Raw genomic sequence first — 21,489 nt, 5'->3', positions numbered from 1 at the left:
TTAATATTTCAAGCTTGGAATAAGCCTACAAATAAACTTAATTTGTTTTATTCTCAGATAAATTTAAGCCTATGGATGAGCTTAAAATACTATAGTATTTGTATCCAGTTTAATCGAAATTTATTACAATCTTTAAAATATGTAAATTCCTTTTTCAATACACACATTTTCTTCCCATTTTATACCCGCCACTCATGGATGGATTTTCGATGAGAAAACTGCCTGGGACCGCTTATCTAGGAAGGGGGTGGGAGGGAGTCAGTTCGATCAAAAAATGTTGTTAGTTTAACTGCTTGATAAATCTGTAAAAAATCAAATTTAATGAATTTTTACATATTAAAATTAAATTTATTTAATCATGTACAACTAGTCAGGTTCTTATTTTTTATAGATATAATGTTCGCTTACTTAATACAGTATTTGCAGAAGCATTTCGCTTACCGTGCATAATTCGTTCTAGAATCTTACTCGTAATGCGAAATAGAGAGAAGCAATTTTTCCCCCACAAGAATCCATGTAAAATAGAACAATGCGTTCCATACCGGATACACAAAAACACTGTAAACAAATTTATAATAATGTAACTTATTATCTCAAATGAATGCTTTTTTTTTTAAAACAAATATCTGAAGATACTTATATTTGGCTAAGCTTCAAATTTTTGCAAAAATGAGTTTGTAGTGAGCAAATTTACCGACATTAGGACGATGCTTCTAACGTATTTTTCTAAACGTACGATGCAATAATTTTTCTCGCTTTCAGCACCATCCTTATTTCACTGGAAGTTTGTTGCTCGGTTGAGTCAATAATTTTTTCTCTACTGACAAAATAACCTTTCTTGTGACACAGAATACAGTTCTATAAATTCTTCGATAATTTTAGTTATGTTCTTCTATTAGCTAATCGATGTCGTAGCTATCCATCCCTGACCGCAAAATGTTGGCCAGAGACATAATCTCGTCTGGTAATGAAGCTCCGCAGACGTTTGCTCAATGTCTTCGGAATCGCATTCGACAACGCTATCTGGTCAAAACTTCTTTTATGTAGATATAAATTTCTCTTCAAATGCGCACAACATAAACTGATATAGGTTGATCCTACATGAGACGTCAAGGTGTCTCCTAGACAATCCTTCTTCAAAATATAGTTCGTTATGAGAGGTCTTCGTTGAAGAAAGTTTTGATTGAATAAGAAATCAGCGTTAACTTAAAATAAAATAGTATATAAAAGTGGATGCTGTTGCAGCCATGAGTCCTAATAAATAAGAAAATAAAAACGTGCATATTTTGCACAAAGTTACTAAAATAATTATAAAAAATAAATAAATAGGAATGTTTAAGTTAAAAAGTTATGAAACGTGAAACGAAATGGATCCATTTATTAAAAGAGGGGTCTCATAATACACACAAGAGATGCGATCTGACAGCATTTTCCGTGGCTGGATTAATGACGATGAATATATTTTTTAAATACAAAATTAACAGAGCATTATAAATAAGAAAAACAAACCAGAAGAGAACTATTAAAAACAGAGCAGAACACGAATTGATTTATATTTCCTAAACTATTGTGCACTTCAAAAACAGATATGCAAATCGACCATGCAATAAAAAATATTACATAAAACGACTTCAGTGGGTTCATTTCCACATATCTCTAAATATAGAAGATCTTTTATCGCCTTTTCCAGTAAAAGCCCCGATCGCAGCAGAGCCTTGACACCATAAAGATTACAAAAGTGCAGGACTCTCCGTCAAAAGTAAATAAAATGTCGGGTTAGGATTAGAAAGCGCGTGACTTTCGGTGTTTGTTCAGGACGCTACGGCACGTCTGCTCTATAAAGAAAGATACTCCCCCTTCAGAGATAAAGCCCAAACCTTCTAGCTCATGTACTTAGTGGAGTTGAAGTAAATGAAAACGTGTGAAGAAAAGATCACAGCGATGTAGTGATTTCACGTAATATTCATGTTTATAGTTATAAATAAATTGTCACATGGAAATTGCACAATTCTGTTATATCAAGATTTAAACAGACAAATTAACTAATATGATAGTAATAATAATTATAATAAAGGACTAACAAGCTAATATTTTGAAAAATTTAATGTTAAATTTTCATGTTCTAAAGAATTATTTCATAATAGTCCCCAAATTATACAATAATGAATAAGAATTCGTTACATGAATGGAAATGTTCTGCCCTACAGTTTGTTTAATATATATAAAATGACATTTTACAATCTAATCTAAACTTAATTAATTTCTTAATTTTTAGCTCAATTAAGCACATATTTACCAATTTTATTTTAAAACATTCTCTTATTTCCTGATCCCATTCCACTTTTTCTATTTAATTAATTCAACACGAGTTCTAAAATTGTGTAATCGGCTAAAAGCCGACAAATTCCCACACTCCGAGTGAAGGGATAAAATATTGCTGACTTTAACAAATTCTTCTAAAAGATCTCTATGATTCCCTTACCTGTGGTCGATGCGTGCAAGAAATCCCTATTAAAATCTCACAATATATATTCACAGGGATAAAATTTTCATCAGCTTTTCCTCATTTTGTTTTATGTTGTTCTTCTGCTTGTACACAAAATCATGCCTCCCGGGATGGCGCAAAAAAAAAAAAAAAACCGAAGTTAAAAATTCAAAGTGTCTTTTCTGTCTTCGGCCACGACTCTGCTTCAAAAATTATGCTAACGTATATATTAGAGAATGAACTGATGGAACCTCCAAACTGATGTAGTTCACCGAAATGTTTCTACATTGGTAAATGAAAATGTATGTAAACAGCGAAGAAAGATGATAAAAAAAGTCAAAATGATATATTAATTTCTCGTAAAATTCTTACTTATAATTAGAAATAAACTGTAACTTAAACGCAAAAATTTCACAATTATTTTATATTTATATCATAATTTCAATAGAATGGTTTTTCAAAATAATGAATAAATGAATATTCTCCCAATAATTAATTTAAAAAAAAAAGAAACTTTAAACAGTTTAGAAATATTTCAAGTTTTTTTTAAATCTATAAAATATTATTTCATAATAGTTTTCCATATTATGTATGCAATACAGAATGAGAATTCTGAACATGAATAAAACTGAAATATTCTACCTTAGAATTTTTAATACGGATACTTCCGAAAAATAATGCGATTAGAGTTTAGTTGCGATATACCTATAAAGAAGAAATTCAAGTTTTATTTTAGTGCAGTATATCTTCTCATTTATCATATTGATCCAAAATGTGACACAAATAAATAATTTTTTGAGTAATTTCACATTTTTATTCTCTATCTTAAGATTACCGTAAAAACATACAGATAAATAGCCAAATAGGCAATCTTTCCTTTGATGAATTTCATTGGAAATTTGCAGATTTCTAATTTTAATGTAAAGACCACTCATAAGATTTCATGAGTATTGCTGTTTTCATTGTTAAATAGTCGTGTCTATAAGTACAGAGGCAAATATATATAGAAATGCATTCAGTGGATTAGTGAATGAATTCATCAAAATCTCGAGACTGTATTATTTTGATCATATTCTTGTTCACGTTCTTAGACAAAGCAGACAGAACGAATTCATCAAATATAGTTTCAATTTGATACTGGACTCGAAGGTCCATTTCAATATTGCTTTAACATATGCCACTGCTACTGACGACATACCTTCCACCATGGTTACCCAGTCATCGGTAGGGCTTATTACATTTAATGTAGCATCAACAAATTATTGTGCATATTTCTAAAGAATTTTAATTAGTTAAAACAAATATTTTCAAATATTTTTTAAGAATATATCGATTAAAGAAAAATTAGTTGAAGTTAAATCACCATTTCAAATTAAAAATTAAGATTTTAAATGTGGAGACAGTGATTCAAAAATAATAGAATGGTATGCGATTCCTAAAACAACACCTAATAATAAATTCAACAAAATTACACGTAAAGTTCAAACTTAACCGAAGAACCAATACTATTAATTTACGCATAAAATGATGATCTGAAACTTTTAACCATCATTAAGCTGATTCTCAAAGGCGGATAACAATTTTTAAAAAATGTTCAAAACTCTTTATGATACACCTAAAATGGGGAACATAAATGAAATTCTGAAACATTCTCGAGATGCCTTTGAGTGTTTCGGAGTAGCTTTAATTTCTAAATTAATTATTCTATTCAGAAGTGTCGCATAAAACAATGTTGGCGTTATTATTATAATATAATAAATACAGTTAACAACCAAGTTATTGGTTGGAAAAAAAACTGAATATTCATTGGTAAAACTGAATATTCATAAAGGAAAAACAATATCTAAAAGAAACAAATAAACAATAAATATTATATAAAAAATATAAAATGAGAACCTTGACTGATAAAAAAAATCAAAACAAGGAAAAGAGCAATTAAAAAGACATCAAATTAGTGTTGCCAGATTAATGTCTCTTTCACTTCCCTAAACATAAACTGTCGTCAATAAAAAAAGCAAAAGAAAAAAAAAAAAAAAGGAATAGACAGAAGAAGAAAAGCTGAATAATCATACGTTGACCATCCCGAAAGTACACATTTAATTCTCCCGTACCTTCGACCCTTTGCTTCGGAATGCATTTCGGTTTCCCGTGAGAAGCAAAATGAAAATCTGACACGAGGAAGAATTGGAGCGATAGCCAGGGGGCAAAAACCATAGCGCATGCTCCATAAGGGGGAGTAGCACTGCAAACCGTGACTGTGATGCTTCAGAACAACCTGCAGCATCGAAAACAAAATAGGAAGGCGAAGAAAGAAAAAAAGAAGGATAAAAAAAAGAATAAACATTTATAAAAAGTTGTCAATTTCCCTAGAAGTAAAAAGCAAACCGGTATCGTCTGCAGACGAAACAGAAATGATCGCTTTAAATATTCTCGATCACGATTTTCTACTATTTTACCTAGGTTATATCTTTTCCTTTTTTAAAAATGTTGATAGCATTCGGATGATTATATGATTTAAATCGTAGAATAAACAAAAATTTCGTTAAAGATTTTTCTTCATTTTCCTAAAACATACGTGACGTTGAATTGTTTATATTACCACTTCGTATGAAGAAAACAAAAACAATTCTGGTTTTGCTTTCAAACAGAAAATGGTCAATTCTTAGAAAAGGAAACTTAAAATAATTCTTTAGTCACAGAACGAAAACCTAATGTAATATGATTTATGCAACTTGAATTTAAAAAATATACAGTACAAAGCTAGCTATAACTTCTAAAAATTGCTTTCATATCTCAAACAAAATAAAATGAAAAAAAAAAAAAAAGAAAAGAAAGAAAGAAAGGAAAATACGAATATTCTCGTAACTAGAAATCAAAAGGAAAAAGAACACTTATTCTAAAAATATTTATTTCGAAAAGGAAAAATATTCAAAACTATTTATTAATTAAATTTGAATATAATGAAACAGAAATGCTGATAAAATCTTACAGAAATTTCAATATTCATCTGAGAATTAGTTATGAATGTCAAACTAAGGATGATAGATACACTTTCATATTAAACTGAAAAGCGCGCGTCAGCTTTGCTTTAAAAATTGAAATTTATTTACCATTCTTTACTTTAAAGAAAAACTAAAAAATACTATGCAAATACGGTAATATAGTGCATAGTGTATTATGTAATTATTATTACATTTATATATCATAACATATAAATATAGTAATATTTATAAATTTCTTTTATACGTCGCTTCAGCAAAATTCCGATTCCCCCCCCCCCCACTTCTTTGCAACCTTTATAATGAGAAAATACTTCGTTTATGCGATGCAAAATTATTAATCGACTTCTCTGTCCCTAGAGAAGGGTAAAATTTTCCTACTAAGTTGCCAGCTACTTTACTTTTCAAAATCCCTATTTCTTATCTGACTTAAAAAAAACAACAACAAAAAACACGAATATACGAAGAATCGAATATCTGGAAACATCACATTTGTTGAATGGGATAAGGACACTGGAACAGTCATTTTGTACTAGAGTTTCAGATAAGTGGATTATTCGAATTCCTATGCCTATTAGCATCAATTTTTTTTTCTTCCCAATTTTCTGTATTGCTATACATTTGTTTCATAAAAAACCTAAAATGTCTCGAAAACATAAAGCACTCTCAATGAAAATATTGTTTTATAATTTATACTCAAGAACTGCTATAAAAGTGTGATTTTTTTCATTCCGTTTAATATTTAATTTTACAATTTATTTATTGTTCTCAATATTAAATATTATATAATGGTTGAGTTTTAAAAATAAAACAAAAAAAAAGAACTTTTAAAATTATTATTTAGAAATAAATTTCCATTTGTAACAAAAAACTTTTAACTATCACAGAGGTTTATTAAAATTTTAACTGGGTGTCTTTTCATTTGCATCGTTTCTCGTCGGTTTTTTGAAAGATATTTAAACGGTCACAGAGGTTTATTAAAATTTTTACTGGGTGTCTTTTCATTTGCATCGTTTCTCGTCGGTCTCTTGAAAGATATATAAACGGTGCTTTACAGTATTATGTTTTCAAAATTGTAATAATTTCTAATTGAAATTTTTTTAAAAAAATGTGCACAATTATAATTATTAGATCAAATTTTATCTATCTATTTACTTATGCATATATAAAAAATTTCCAACAAATTAAGGTAATAAATGTCAACATTTTATTATCTTCAACAAGTGTTCTCGAATTTTATTAAATATAAAAATAAAATGACCTTGATTAAAGTAAATCATACTTAGCAATCTAAATTGGAGACGTTTTCTTTAAGGTTTAATGTCAAAGACTGCACATACAAGACAGATACTGGCAATATTTCTAATTTATTGCATCAGTAACCAATTTTTAAAAATCTAAGGAAACCAAAATTCCTTAAGAACTAGGATAAAATCGATTATTATTATTAATAATAATAAAGGGAAACTTATCAATAAAGAACACAAATCATTGAAACTTTATCTGAACAAACGTTGAAAAGCTATTGAAATATATACCCAACAAGATTTCTCCAGAAGTGTTTCGTACATTTTGTTCTTGACGAGTCTATTCAAAGTTTCGTTTATATTGTATAAATATTGTTCTTTATCTGCTGTCCACTGTTACAGTCGAAAGTTTCACAGTTCATTTCAAATTTTAAAAAGTTATTCTTAAAATTGTCAACGGCGAATCAGTACATTTTGATAATCCGCATGTTCTTGAGAGGTTCAGGATATCATTTGTAGTATAGCTAAAGACAAGAAAATAATCTACGTTTAGTTAAGTTAAGCATATAATAAATCGAAAAAACAAAAACAAGTGTGCATTTTTTTTTTTTTTTTTTTTTGTCAAGTCAAAGCGAAGTTATTTGTTATGAGATGTAAAAATTTTATCTTCTCACTTCTCAAGCACATACCCATATTGTAATTAAATGTAGAAACTAATAAACACTCACAGAAAATTAGAAAATAATACTTAAAATAAAAAGCATTTAATGATTAAGCGACCATTAAGCTGTTTTTCACGTATAAAGCAACCTCCCCCCCCCCCTAACAGCTGATTAGTAGTAACATGTTCAAGAAATTGGCTCGATTTTGATAAGAAAATAGGTCAATTTTAGCAACAGTTGTATTAAGTTTTAACGTTGTTAAGTTAAAAATTTACTACCACATTTTGTCTTTGAATATCAAACTGCATTACAAACCATTTATATGCAAAGAGAAAAAATTTATTTTTAAAAAGAATACAAAATAAAAATATTTGGAATGCAAGTGACATTTTTTTGCGCAATGATCACGCTTTGAAAATACTTAGCTAATTCTATGTATACAGATTATAAACAATAAAAACCTCATGAAATAAAATTTTTCATTATTTTGTGAAAATACTTTTAAAATCTTGTACTTATACTTGTCTAATATGTAAACAGATATTAGTTTTACTTATATTTATTTTAAATACATTATCCAAATTATGCCCAAGGAAATCCAATTTGTATATAAATTACTTTTCTAAAACGTAAAGTATATAAAATTCAATTTCATATTTGGTACAATCGAAATAAACTTGTAAGAGGTTTGAAATCTCCAAAAAGCAGCTAAAAAAACACCCAACGCGATTATATATAAATGGATTAATGCACAAATTTGTCGGTATTAAAAAAAATGCTTGTATTTAGTATGTAAGCTAAAAATAAAAATTCAGAAAGCCCACTTTCATTCCTTCTCCAAGCGCCGACAAGAAACAAAATCCAGAAAGAACACGAATGCATACAAATTATTTATTTGACGGGGTTTATTGAATGACTCAGAAACGTGGTATCTTGTGCAACACTGCAGTAATCAACGCGTCAACAACTCAGATAACATCCGTCGAGTGTTGATAAAGTGAATTGCTAGAATATCGCCATTTTATTTACAATCGGGAAGGCAGAAAAGAGAGCGCGGTGCATACGAAGAACAGATGTTTATTTTTCAAGGAAAAGTGGACACTAAGTTTCGTATCAAGACATATCGTTCATTTTTCTTTTTCATGTTATCCTAAGACAAAATAATTGAGAAGCCTTATATTAATTAAGACTGTTGATATGACAGAGTGCATATTACAGCAGGCTTCAGAGATTAGATGGAATAAATGAATTTATAACAAAGGTCAAATAATGTTTCGTTCGTGCAGCATCTTGGAAAACGTTCTTAGAATTAAAATCTTTTGGGAGGTTTTATTATAATGTTTTTCTTATGATATTACAATATGAAAAAATTAACAAAAATGTTATCATTATGCATATTAACTAGCAAGTCCTTAATTGATTACGATATAGACATTTTTTTTAGTGACACAGGACAAATCAAACTTGTTATTAGTAATAAATATCGAAACAATTTTAACAGCTGCATGTCATCTGCTTAATTACATTTGAAAGAGAAAGGAGGAGAAAAATTGCACGCTGTGTCATTACACCCATTTAAATAGCACTAAATATTATTGAAATGCATTTAAAAATAATTGAAATGAGATTTTGATAAAAATATTAGTAACTGTTATTCCTACATTAAAAATATAAATTTTTAACGATAGCTGTTTAATTTTATAGCGCTTTAACTACACGTATATCGTATAACAATACATATTTTGTATTTCAATTATGTTGCGGTCACTTCTCACTTTTTATGTATTGTAAATTAGAATTATCCCGCACTATGCTCATACTCTTGAGAATGCAAAAAAAAAAAAAAAAAAAAAGAGGGGGGGGGTAGTTAATAACTTTGAATGTGAAAGCTAAAAATGAAATACAGCGCTAACAAATAAACACAAGAAAGAAATTCAAATTATAAAATTTAACTCTTCAGATAATGTTTGTTCTGTGACATCACTGTCGAGTCTCTTAATTTTTAACTGTACGATATGTTAATATTATAAATTCAGTTCTTTTTTCTCTTCTAAGAAAATATAATGAATTCAAATATTAAATTGATGCAGTATATCTGCGTTGTTAATTGATTATGTACTAGGAGTCCTTTAATGGTACCTACTCCAAACAGCAAAAATACACAAACTGTCATTATTAACATCTGACGTGTCCATGATTCACTTCAAAAAAACTTCAGCTATTACTGATCGGTTGAAGAAAATTGGCAAGGACAAACTTTCTAAACTCACATTGCGGTTAACATTAGTCATTCGATGGAAATGATACGTCTATTTTTCGATGCCGACTGACCATCGAATAGTTCTAAAACTAATTTCATATTACAAAATTACAAGAATTTTTATTTCTATATTACTTTATTTATTTAATTTTTACTAGTTTAAATCAAAATACAGCTTGCTTTGCCAAATAATAATCAATCGTGCCTAAGGGAAAAAGGTTTATTAAATGAATTTTAACAAAGGAATAAACATCTTAATTTAAATTATTCTTACCGATTCGCCACAAGTTCGAATTTCAACAGAACAAAAAGTAGCTGAAGTTCAATTATTCTTTTAACTACATAAGAATTTGCAAACGAATTTGCAATTCGTTGAAAATACGAATTTGCAAACAAGTTTTAATTTAAAACCTTCTACGTCGAGTTTTTTTCCCTTCAAGAATAACTCGTTCCGATGTTGTAAAAATAATACATATTTTCTTCATTTAAATATATTGGGAAAACATCATGTCATCTACAGAAAAATTCTACCATTAAGTTCTAAAAAAATCGTTTTCTCAGGATATGATTGAAAAATTAATCCATTCTTGAAAGTCAATTGCAGCAGCTGCAACCGATTAACTTCACACTTCGAATTCTTGATGGATGGGCTGCCAGAGGATACAATTCGAATCGATCAGTTTCTCGACTTCGGAATTCATTTGTCAGCAAAATGGCAGTTAATGACGGATAGCTACGCCTACAACACCGAAGAACAGGAATTGGTGCGATTGTGTAAAAAACGATGAGCTATTATCTTAACACTTCGTAGACAAAATTGTAACAATCTGGAGGTCAACTCTCTTCCCTTCAAAAGGTAATAACTAAGTTGATTTTTGACATTTATAATAGTATTTGACTAATTCGAATTCTTTGATAATTCTAGTTTTTATGCAGTCTCTTGAATTTATCATTTACCATCATGCCAATGGAACCAAATTTTATTTAATTCGAATTCTTAGACAATTCATATTTTTATCTTGATCCAATATGAATTTTTAGAACAAGATAATTTATCAAGTTTTGTGATTCATCAGCTTTAAGAAAAGTGTATTAATTGGTGAACGTTGAAACATGAACATTTCATTTTCACTCTCAGAGCATTTTTTTTTATTTAATTAAAAAAAAATTAAGCTAAACTTGCAGGTTTTTCCGCGATAATTTTTGAAAATACCATAGCAAAAATATGAATTTTATAGCTTTTCAAAAAAAAAAAAAAAAAAAAAAAAAAAGTCTAGTTATTTTTAAAAATAGATTCCATTTTTACTCTGCAATTCAAACTGTTTTCAATATTCCATCAAATATTTATTCGCGTGATTTTCGTCTATTGTTGAAAGTTAAAAAAGGATTGCGTTATAATCTTGTAGTTTACAAAGCGAATAAAAAAGTGAAGCTACAATGCAATGGAATTTAAAAGATAGTTGAATATTACAATTATGTTTTTAATCGTTCCATGTGGTCATGGGATCGGTCTCTTTAAGAATAGTTCATATACACTAAGAACATACGAAAGACAAATAAAATAGCGCGGTTTTAATAACAACAATTTGATGAAATCATGACAAAGTTACACTTGACGGTTTAACTGAAATGAAATATAACCAATATTCTCGGCGAACCAACTGTTCACCAAAGGAGACTAGTGTTAAATAAATGTACAGGAAAACTTAAGCACAAAATTCTTATAATATATGTAATTCAAATTTAATTGTTGAAACGAATTAAATTATAATGAATTGTAATTAAATTAATAATCAATCACAGTGGAAGCATATTAATTACAAATGATAAAAAGAGCTGCAACAAATATTAACGAAAATCCTTCAGATCAAAGGCCAACCAAATTATTCCTTCAATATGAAAAAGTTAGGAACAGAAAAAATAAATAAAGATAATTATATTTCTGTATTTCTTATTTTATTTATTTGCATCATTCGTTTTGAAATGTATACCTCTGATACATGACGTCCGCAGTACCACTGACTATTTCTTGTATTCATCAGGGGTCTTTTAATTCTAACTAACCCTTTATTAATAATTTTTTTCATGCGTTTTCTACATAAAGGTGATATTTTGCAAAAGGATCACATTTTCTTACATGCATCAAAATTCTGAGAGCAATCTAACCATATACAGTAGAATAAAAGATGATTTTGATTTACAATAATCAAAAAGTAATACTTCTTGCATACATCAAAATAAAGTGTGTAAAAATTTCTGAGAACAGTCTAGCCAAATACAGTAACAGAAAATTTTTATTTACAACTAGCCGCCTTTGGCGACCAGCCGGTTCGCCAATCTTAATGTTCGTTAAAATTTTAATAATTAAATATTTTATGCAATTCCAACTTTAATAGATTCTTCAGCAAAATATTTTAAAACTTCAAATTTTGATAGTCGTATAATTCACTCATAATATTATAAAGGCCTTCAGTCATAACGTGATATGTATCTCTCTCATTTTCTGTTACCCCTCGTAGAATTTATGCTTTAAATTAAAGTGTAAAGGATTAATCTGCAATTAATATAATAATATTTTTTTACTGAAACAAAGCATTTTTTTAATAATATGATTACTGATAATAGAGTCACTGAGCGTTTAAACTTTATGGGCACTAAAGAATATCTTTCTTATTTATGTAATATCTCAAGAATTTGTCAACAAAATTTTCTCAGATTCATCATGAATGGATCGATTCATTAACAATGTTTCATTTTAAATGCATCAAACACTAAGAAAATAAAATGAATCGTTTAAAATAATCGGTCGAAAACAGGTCTAAAAAAACTACTTAAAAAACGATGCACTTAAAACTATAAGCATATATAAAAAATATATATAACTAACATAAATACAATTTAATTACAAAAGCATGCAACTAACCTAAAAATAATTTAAATCATTGAAAACAGGTTAAAAAAAACTACTTAAAAAACGACGTACTTAAAACTATAAGCATATATAAAAATATATATATAACTAACATAAATACAATTTAATTACAAAAGCATGCAACTAACCTAAAAATAATTTAAATCATTGTAAACAGGTTAAAAAAAACTACTTAAAAAACGATGTACTTAAAACTATAAGCATATACAAAAAATATATAACTAACATAAATACAATTTACTTACAAAAGCATACAACTAACCTAAAAGTAATTTAAATCGTCCGTTGATAATGGTTGCCATGCCAACAATCAGAACACAGTGCGCATGCGTGAATTTTCTTCGCCTTTTACGGTAACGCAAATGCGTGAATTTTTCTACGCCAGTTGGGGTAACGCTATGCAGATTAGACATTTTTAATTTCCTTTATTCTGTGTTATTTTAATTCAAAAGTACTTCAGAATGAATCTGAAACATGGATTAATTAACAATGTTTAATTTTAAATGCATAAAACATTAAGAAAATAAACAGAATCGTTTGAAATAATCCGCCGAAAAATCTTAACCCTAGCCTCATTACTGTTGGGAGAAAAAAAGAACTAAAGCCTAAATCATTTGGCGTTGGGGAAAATGGAAGATTTTTTTGGCGAAAAAGTTGGCGTTGGGGAAAATGGAAGATTTTTTTGGCGGGAAAGTTAGTTTTTAATTAATAATTAAAATTCTAATTAAAATTTCAAAAAAAGGGACCTCAGGTGCACATTCCCGACCTGTAAGGTATACATGTACCAAATTTGGTAGCTTTATGTCAAATGACCTGGCCTGTAGAGCGCCAACACACACACACACACACACACACACACATTGAGCTTTATTATAAGTATAGATATAGATAATCATCAAGTAATACTAACATGGGAAAATAATATGTATTTACCAATAAGCTATTAAACTAAACTTATTTGTACAAAGTTAAGACATTTTTTTACTTTATTGCGCGATGTAAAATATCTATGCAAGTACTGCTATATATTAAGGATTATGTGCCTTTATCAAGTTTTGCTTTCCAATAGATAAAAAAAAAGGGGGGGGGGGTTAGGCAGTTGGGAACAAAATTATTTTCTCCGTAAAGTTTATCTAGCAAAATTTTATAGAAGTAATGCTGCATTTTTCTAAAATTAATTGTTGCGTTACAGACATTTCGTGGCATTGGAGTTGCTTGAATTTTCAACAAAAAAGAACACATTGTTTGGTTAGGTCGTTGTTTCGATTGCATAACAGCATCCAAACATTTCAGATTCTTAAAAATTATTCGATGTAAACATGAAATTAAAGCAAAAACACAAAAATATCGATAAAGTAAGTTCTGCTGAAAACAAGAAAGGTAAAAGTTTATTTATAAATAAATATATATAAATAAATAAATACATAACAACATGCCCCCAAGTTTTAAACATAAAATGCTGATAAATTTTTCTTCTATTATCATTGAAATTATTTCTTCTTTGATCATTTTGTCTTTATCAGAAAAAGCTATATACTAATTTCTCCTAAAAATAAAAGATTTTTTTAAAAAATGAGGATATTTTCCAGTTTAAAGCTCACCTTTTAGTGAATATACATACACTATGCACAACAAAACCGCAATAACCACATTTAATCGCTACATCTATTCACATTAAACAATGGGACAATATCCGCGACTATACAGACGGCGCGTGTCAGCTATTTACATTTCGTTTGAAAAAAAAAAAAATACAATGGAAGTAGCTGACACTTACATGAAATTAAAGGCAGCCAATTCTTTTAATCTAAACAAAATTAATAACGCTGAATACAGTTTTTAATTCAAAGCAATTTTTTAATTTAGCGAATAAAATAAGCACTGACACAGAGCAATTCATTTGCTGACGTTTCATCCAATTGTTTAAATTGGGGACAAGCATCAATATGACTCATATAAAAAGACAAAATGGAATAATTCAATTTTCATAGAGATGATGCACATGTTCCAAATCAATTAGAAATTTACAGATGAAACTTTTGCAAGAATTCTTTAATGCTCTTTCCGATCATAGAATAAAATAAAAATTACAATGCAACTCAGTCTCATGATAAATTACTTATTCAAAATTAAACTTTTATAAAATTAAATTAAATAAAAAGTAATAATTTAAAAATAGGAAATATTATACTTTAGAAATATATTTTTAAACAAAGTTTTGAACTTCATTGTTAATACTATTTTCCGAGTATTAACATAAAAAAAGATAAGACCTGCATTTGTATTTATATTAGTTAATGGTTCTACAAATTAATTACTTTAAGACTTACTGCATAATATTTTTCATAGAATTGAACTGTACTTTAAAGGAAGTAAAATCCGGCATTTAAGAAAATGCAGCATGTAAAACAAGTTCTAGTTATTTCCGGATATTCCAATATCTTTTAACAAACGTTTCCTTGAATATTAATCCAATATCGTCTACTCGAATTACTTTTAAAATTCAAAATAAAACATCAATCAGGAAAAAAAATATATTATTTGTAAATAAAATATTTTGTCTTGGAAACGTAGCTTTGATTTTCTTTGTAAAATTTAAATATTAAAAGTTCTGAATCTAATTCCAACAAATAATTCATTTCCTCAAGCAAAAGAAATAAAAAAATAAAATGAAATGAAAGAAGAGCAAATGGAATCGCATCAGCTTCTTCAGCATATTGTAAGCATTAGGAAACTATGCGGGTTGTGTGAACAATTAAAAATCATGGGAAGCTGCTTTTTTTCCCACAACGTGAGAACATCTGCCAATGGGAAATTTTCACGGATATCTGCTTTCGCAAATCGTTAATCTTAAAAGCGCGGAAAATCCAAATCCTCGTTAATATTCTATGCGAATCAATGCTACATTTTCCGAATTCTTAGCAAATATTTCTCTCGTGGGATCGTCAATAAGAACATCATATTTATTAGACTAACATTTTATAGATGATATTTCAAGGAGAAAAAAAAATATTGCATAATAATTTAAAAACTGTTATGCTTTGGGGTAGAGGAAAAATAGAATATGTATTTAACATTATAAAACATTTATACTTTGAAGATTTTATTAACATAATAAAAAAGAGAAACTGCGAAAAATTGTGTACTTAACATTTGATGTAAAATTTAAAATTACTTGAATATTTTCAAAGTTATTTTTAACTAAGCAAAAAGAAAACCTTTTTTTATATAAAAACTGATGCAATCGAATTATTTTATATGATTTCTGAAAGAATATTCAACAAAATTATATAAAAAATAAACTTTAAACGATATTTTAATATTATTTTACAAAAATTACTATAATTATGAAATATATTTCCAATTACATAATTATCAATTTCATTCTAACATCAAAGTTGCACTGCATATGAAAATATCAAATTAATCATTATTGCTTATTTTGTAAAAAAAAAAAAAAAAAGGAAAATATATAATATTTTTTACTTTATCCCACAATTTTAAAATACTTATAAATAACAATTTTTAAAATATATATTTATTTATTTTTATATTTAAACTAAAATAATTTTATTTTAAAAATATAATTTTATTCCTTATAATGAATTTCAAAATTTTTATTACCTTCCAACCCAATCACAAGTGTCGGATGATTGACAACATACTCTTCCAGTATTACTCAGAATGAGAAAAATCACGATGAAGAAAGTCGAAAAAACAGATAGTAACATTTCCCGTTTGACCTACACTGTCATCTCCTCTGCAACACCACACAGTAATGCACGCTCATCACATTAACAGGTGACTGTCACTTAAATCCTCCTCTTCTGTGAGACATTTGCAAGTTTTTGGTACTTATTCCGCATATAAACACAACGCGCAAAAAACCAACGAAGTCTATGGCGAAAAATTGAAGAATGAGTTGAATTGCAAACACGTGGTGCTATAAAAACAATCAATACAAGAAATCAGAGTTTGAAGAGCAACCACATTGACTACCTATCGCATTTATCCCATAACTCACTTTACTTCCTTTTCGTACGCTGTGGATTGGAAACAAGTGTTTCGACTAGCGGCTAAAGCTCAACACGGTTGTGGATTGGATGGGCGAATCTATTTTATTCGTAGGTAAGTCCGGTTATCATACGCAACCGTGTTGCTGCTTTCTTCCGCAGCTATGTTGTTGGATAAGCGTTAAAGCATAATCGAGGGTTGAAGGAATCTTACTGCATTGAAAAGGCAGATTGGTTTTTTTTTTAAAGATTGAGTTTTTTATTGTTCTGTTTTAAAGCCTATTTATTTGGATCGACACATCTGTGTTTTCTTAATTTTTTTATGAATAATAGAATTCAAGTTATGTAATTTTTTATAGAAATACTGCATCCGAAAACGAAAACGAGTATTTCCCATCACTTTATCAAATAAACGCAACTCAAAATTATAAATTAATTTACAATTTGATCTACCAGCTCATTTTTATCTGTATCAGAATACTTTAGTGAATGTTTCAAACACAATTTTAAAATAAAAAATTAATTAAAATTTAAGTAGTGAGTTAAATTTTATATTACTAATAATTTACTACGATTGAATGAAAATATATATTGCAGGTACATTACCTACTGATTAAATACCATTTAAAGGCTCTCTTTCTGCGATTTAAATGTTATTTATAGATATTCTAATTGTGGATTAAATTTCTTTTGAGGTTACGAGTAATTTACGAAGATTTTTTTCCCCCTTACCTTTGAAGAAGTATATATATTTATATATATATTGTTGTTGGACTAGGACTCAAACCATTTAACTCAATTGCTTTTTAAAAAATTTTATTCAATCATTAAAAACTGCCATTAAGATGTTATTTTTTTTTTTAATATCATATAGGTTTTCATACAAGAATTATGTTATTCATTAATTTTTCATGTTTTAAGGAATTACTCAATACTTTCCCCTTTTAAGTATATTTTGATAGTAATTAACGACGGAAGGGCCAAAAATCTTCAAATGTAACACCAAAGTGCATCAACCTATAAGCGATAAATTACGAGAAGGAAACAAGCATATGTATGTGCTGTTTATACAAAAAAAAAAAAAAAAAAAAATCGTATTATCGCCAACGAATCGCCAATCTTTCTCTGTTAATTCATAAGTATCACATTTTTTGTTATTGTAATGAAACTCAAGGCTTTTTGTATTGTTTATTCAAATATCTATTCTCTTGTTTTCATTCAATTACTTAAATCTATGTCAACATGTTTTTTTTTATTATTATTATTTTGCACTCCTTTAAATGAAATAAAGAAAAATTGAAATTAAATTAAATTAATAACTTGGCAGTCCTTGTAAATTTATAAAAATTTCAAATAAAAAAATAGAAATACTTTATTTATATGTAAATAAAAAAGAAAAAATACACACATTTATACAGAAATATACATCTTCCAAAATTTCTATTAAAGTCTCTCAAGGACTAATATTTTTAATATAATTTAAAATAACATTGAATTTAAATACAATAATTAGTTTGAAAAATTGTTATTGATGATTTTGTTTTGATTTTTTTCTTCTTTACTATAAATTTTCTTTGTTTGCTAATATGTTTGTTTGGTGGAGCTTTGGATACTTTTAACATTTCCTTTTCTTTATGAGAACTACTAGTCGAAGCAGTGACCACCTGAAAACTTGCTTTTATGGCTTTGATTTTTTCTTCCACATTTGGAAGAGGATGTAATGTGCCCCATTCTAATATTATTGACTGCAGTTCTTTTAAATATTGAATCATTCGGTTTTTCCTAATATTTAGGTCTTCAGTGATTTGAAGAGTTGTAACTATTGCATTTTTTTCTCACAAACTTGATTTTCTTTTTTTTCCCATCTATATGTATAATTAAATTGTCTTCAATGTTATCTACATTTTGTTGTGAGTTATCATTCGTTTCTAATTTTTGACAAATATAATGAATATGTTTGCAAATTAAAAATTTTATTGAATAATCAATGCAGGTGCAAGACATAGAGTGTATGCACACATTGCATTGGTCACATTTTATTGGGCAGCATTCTGTAGCATTAATTTTTTCTACATTTTAAGTAAAAATTGATTCTCCAATTGTTTTCGTAATAATAAATGTATTTTCATTTAATTGAATAGAACTATAAATATCTTTCATTTCTATGCTGCTGGCATGTCTCTTTCGATTTGAAATCATTTTATGTGCCAGCTTGCCTCTTTCTATTGATATAACTCTTGCCAGGAGTTTCTTAGTGATGGTATTCGTAATAACTGCGATTGATTTATCTAATCTTTTCATTACAATTCCTCCACTTTCTTCATACTTTATCTGGCAGTGCCACCTTTCTAATTTCATGTTTGTATTTATTCCTAATCCTTTTCTATAGCAGTAGGCTCACTTTTCTGGTCTTTTTTTGTAGGTTGTTTCGAAGTACTGAACAAAAGAACTTTCTTCTTCTTTAAAAGTTTGAAACTTAAAAAAAAAAAAAAAAAAAGACAGAAATTTAAGGGCAATTCTGAAAAAGCCAAACTATGGAAATGGTGTTCCTGCATTGTAAGATACAGCAGAAATATGATTTTTTTTTATATATAACAGAGTTCAAAAGCCACTGCTTACCACTGTACATCAAGTATCTGCAATCTGTTTCTCAATAAATACCATCAATGTTTCATATATTTGATTATATATTATTATATATTTTATTTGTTATTATTATAAATCAAATTTAAATAATTAAAACTTACCTTTGATTAGTAATTTTAAGAACTGCAAAGCATCAAGTAATTTTACTTTCATTCTTACATTTTAGTAACTGTAAAAATAGTTTTCATATAATTATTAATAATGAGAGCATTAAGTGTGGATGAATTTCAGTAGAAGAAAATAAATATTATTTATAAAGTATGAAGTAGTGTTTTAAAAATTTCAACTAATAATAAACCAATCTAAAGTCTTTATTTTTTAAAAAAATTTTAACAATATTTCAAATGTGTTTAAAGATCATAAATTTATTAAAATTATAAATAAATCAAAATTTTATTTCAATTCTTAACCCTTCATTGGCTGCAAATGGCCTATCAGGTACAGCTTTTAAATTCAATTCAGGTCCAGATCTGAAATTTTTAAAATGTTTTCTTAACATAAAATGTGCTCTTATTAATGAAATGTGCATTGTGAAGATCACAAATAACAGCACACACACAAAAAAAATCACTGGATTTTCTTTTGTTCATCGAACTGATCAGAAGATTGAAAATAGAATAAAAATAAAAAATATTTCCTTACGAGGAAAATACATATAAACTATGCACCATTTGCTAAGTGCTGTGTAACAAGGGAGGCACCAAATATCAAGCAAAATGAACTTTAGATCAGACTTTGGTTAAAAATATATGTCAATATATAGTACAGAGTATGGAAGCTCTAAAACTTTTAAGGATAACACTAAAACAATTTAAAAAACATGAATAATACAAATATTTATTATAATGAAATTTGCTGCAATTAAATATATCTGTAGCTAGACAGATACAAATATGTCTCTTACCACATGCAAATAAACTTTAAATCTAACCTTGTTATTATCTAAATAATAAAATAAAAAGTGTCTAAAATCACACATGTAATGCATTTGAAGCAATAAAATATGAAATATTAGTTATTGTCGCACATTGTGCTGGCATATTAAGTCACATTTATAAACATTAAGGCGCAAAGTTGATTTGTGTGTTTTCTGAACATGCCTGTTTCTGATTTTTGTTCATATTCTTTAATCCATTCCTAAAATATGTGTTACAAAAATTCAAGCAATAAGTATTCAAAAGAGATATATAAACTATTTATATATTTATAAATCTTGATATTAAGTTAATAACTAAACAGAATTCAATTCTCTGTTTTCTGAAAATTCCAGTTTGCTGAAAAAGAACTTCCTTAAAGTTTAGAGCTCAAAGAAAAGTCAGAAATCTCTGGGCAATCCTTAAAAAATGAAACCATTGGGAATGTTGTTTCTTCATTGCAAGATAAGTCAGAAATATTGCGATTTTTATCCATACCAGAGTTGAAATATTCGAGGAGCAGCTGGTGCTCACCACTTTACAACATTTATCTGCTATCTGTTTCTTGATACATACCATCAACGTTTCATATTTTAGAAAATGAAATAATTTTTTTATTGCCAAAAGTAAGAATTTTATATTTAAATTTAAAAAAAATAAGCAAAAGAAATAGTTTGATTTTTAATTCATTTATTTTGAATCTCTCTTGATTCAATATGTCTCCTCTTGTGATATTTTATATGCATATTCAGTGTGAATTGAAATGATTTCTATACCATTTAATTTCATCCAAAATATCTTAATAAATATAATGCATTTGCAGATAGACATCTAATGGTAATAATTTTAATATAAAATTAAAAAATAAATCTCTTCTTGCACATGCATATTCAATAATAATTATAATGATTTCTATACCGTTTAATGTCATCGAAATATCTTAATAAATATAGTATATCTGCATATAGATATTTTATGGTAGCTTATAAAAGCTTGAGTTTCAAGTCTTATTTTTAATTCTTCACGCTAATTCTTTATTTATAATATCGGAAATACGGAAAACAGCCAAATTTTTATCAATCCCAATTACTTCATACTTATATTTCTCTGGAAGATTTATTTTCTCCATTTTGAAAAAGAGCAGACGAAAAAGTACACATAAACCAAACTAAAAAACACGTATTCGTTGCAGAAAATGCAGCGCAGAAAATTCTGTGAGAAAGAAATCTACCAATTAGAGCACAATTTGCGAACTCCTACAGTTTTGTAAACAAAAACTAGTCTCTTCCTCTTAAACCTTGTCCCTATGAAAAAATTCGTCTTTCAATGGA

The 21,489-nt window shown here is 27.8% G+C and overlaps 1 protein-coding gene across 1 annotated transcript in view; it reads right to left on the bottom strand.

The window, feature by feature from the left end:
* Window positions 1-16,615, bottom strand: part of LOC129969119 (meteorin-like protein) — a 64,336-nt gene extending 47,721 nt beyond the window's left edge. The window contains exon 1 of the mRNA XM_056083534.1: window positions 16,210-16,615. Within this exon, the coding sequence (XP_055939509.1) occupies window positions 16,210-16,316 (107 nt within the window). The 5' untranslated portion in view covers window positions 16,317-16,615. The remainder of the gene's footprint in view (window positions 1-16,209) is intronic.
* Between the last annotated feature and the right edge of the window lie 4,874 nt (window positions 16,616-21,489).

This window comes from Argiope bruennichi, chromosome 5 (assembly GCF_947563725.1).
Source record: "Argiope bruennichi chromosome 5, qqArgBrue1.1, whole genome shotgun sequence".
In the NCBI taxonomy this organism is placed as follows: domain Eukaryota; kingdom Metazoa; phylum Arthropoda; class Arachnida; order Araneae; family Araneidae; genus Argiope; species Argiope bruennichi.
This window is presented reverse-complemented; position numbering and strand designations above follow the sequence as displayed.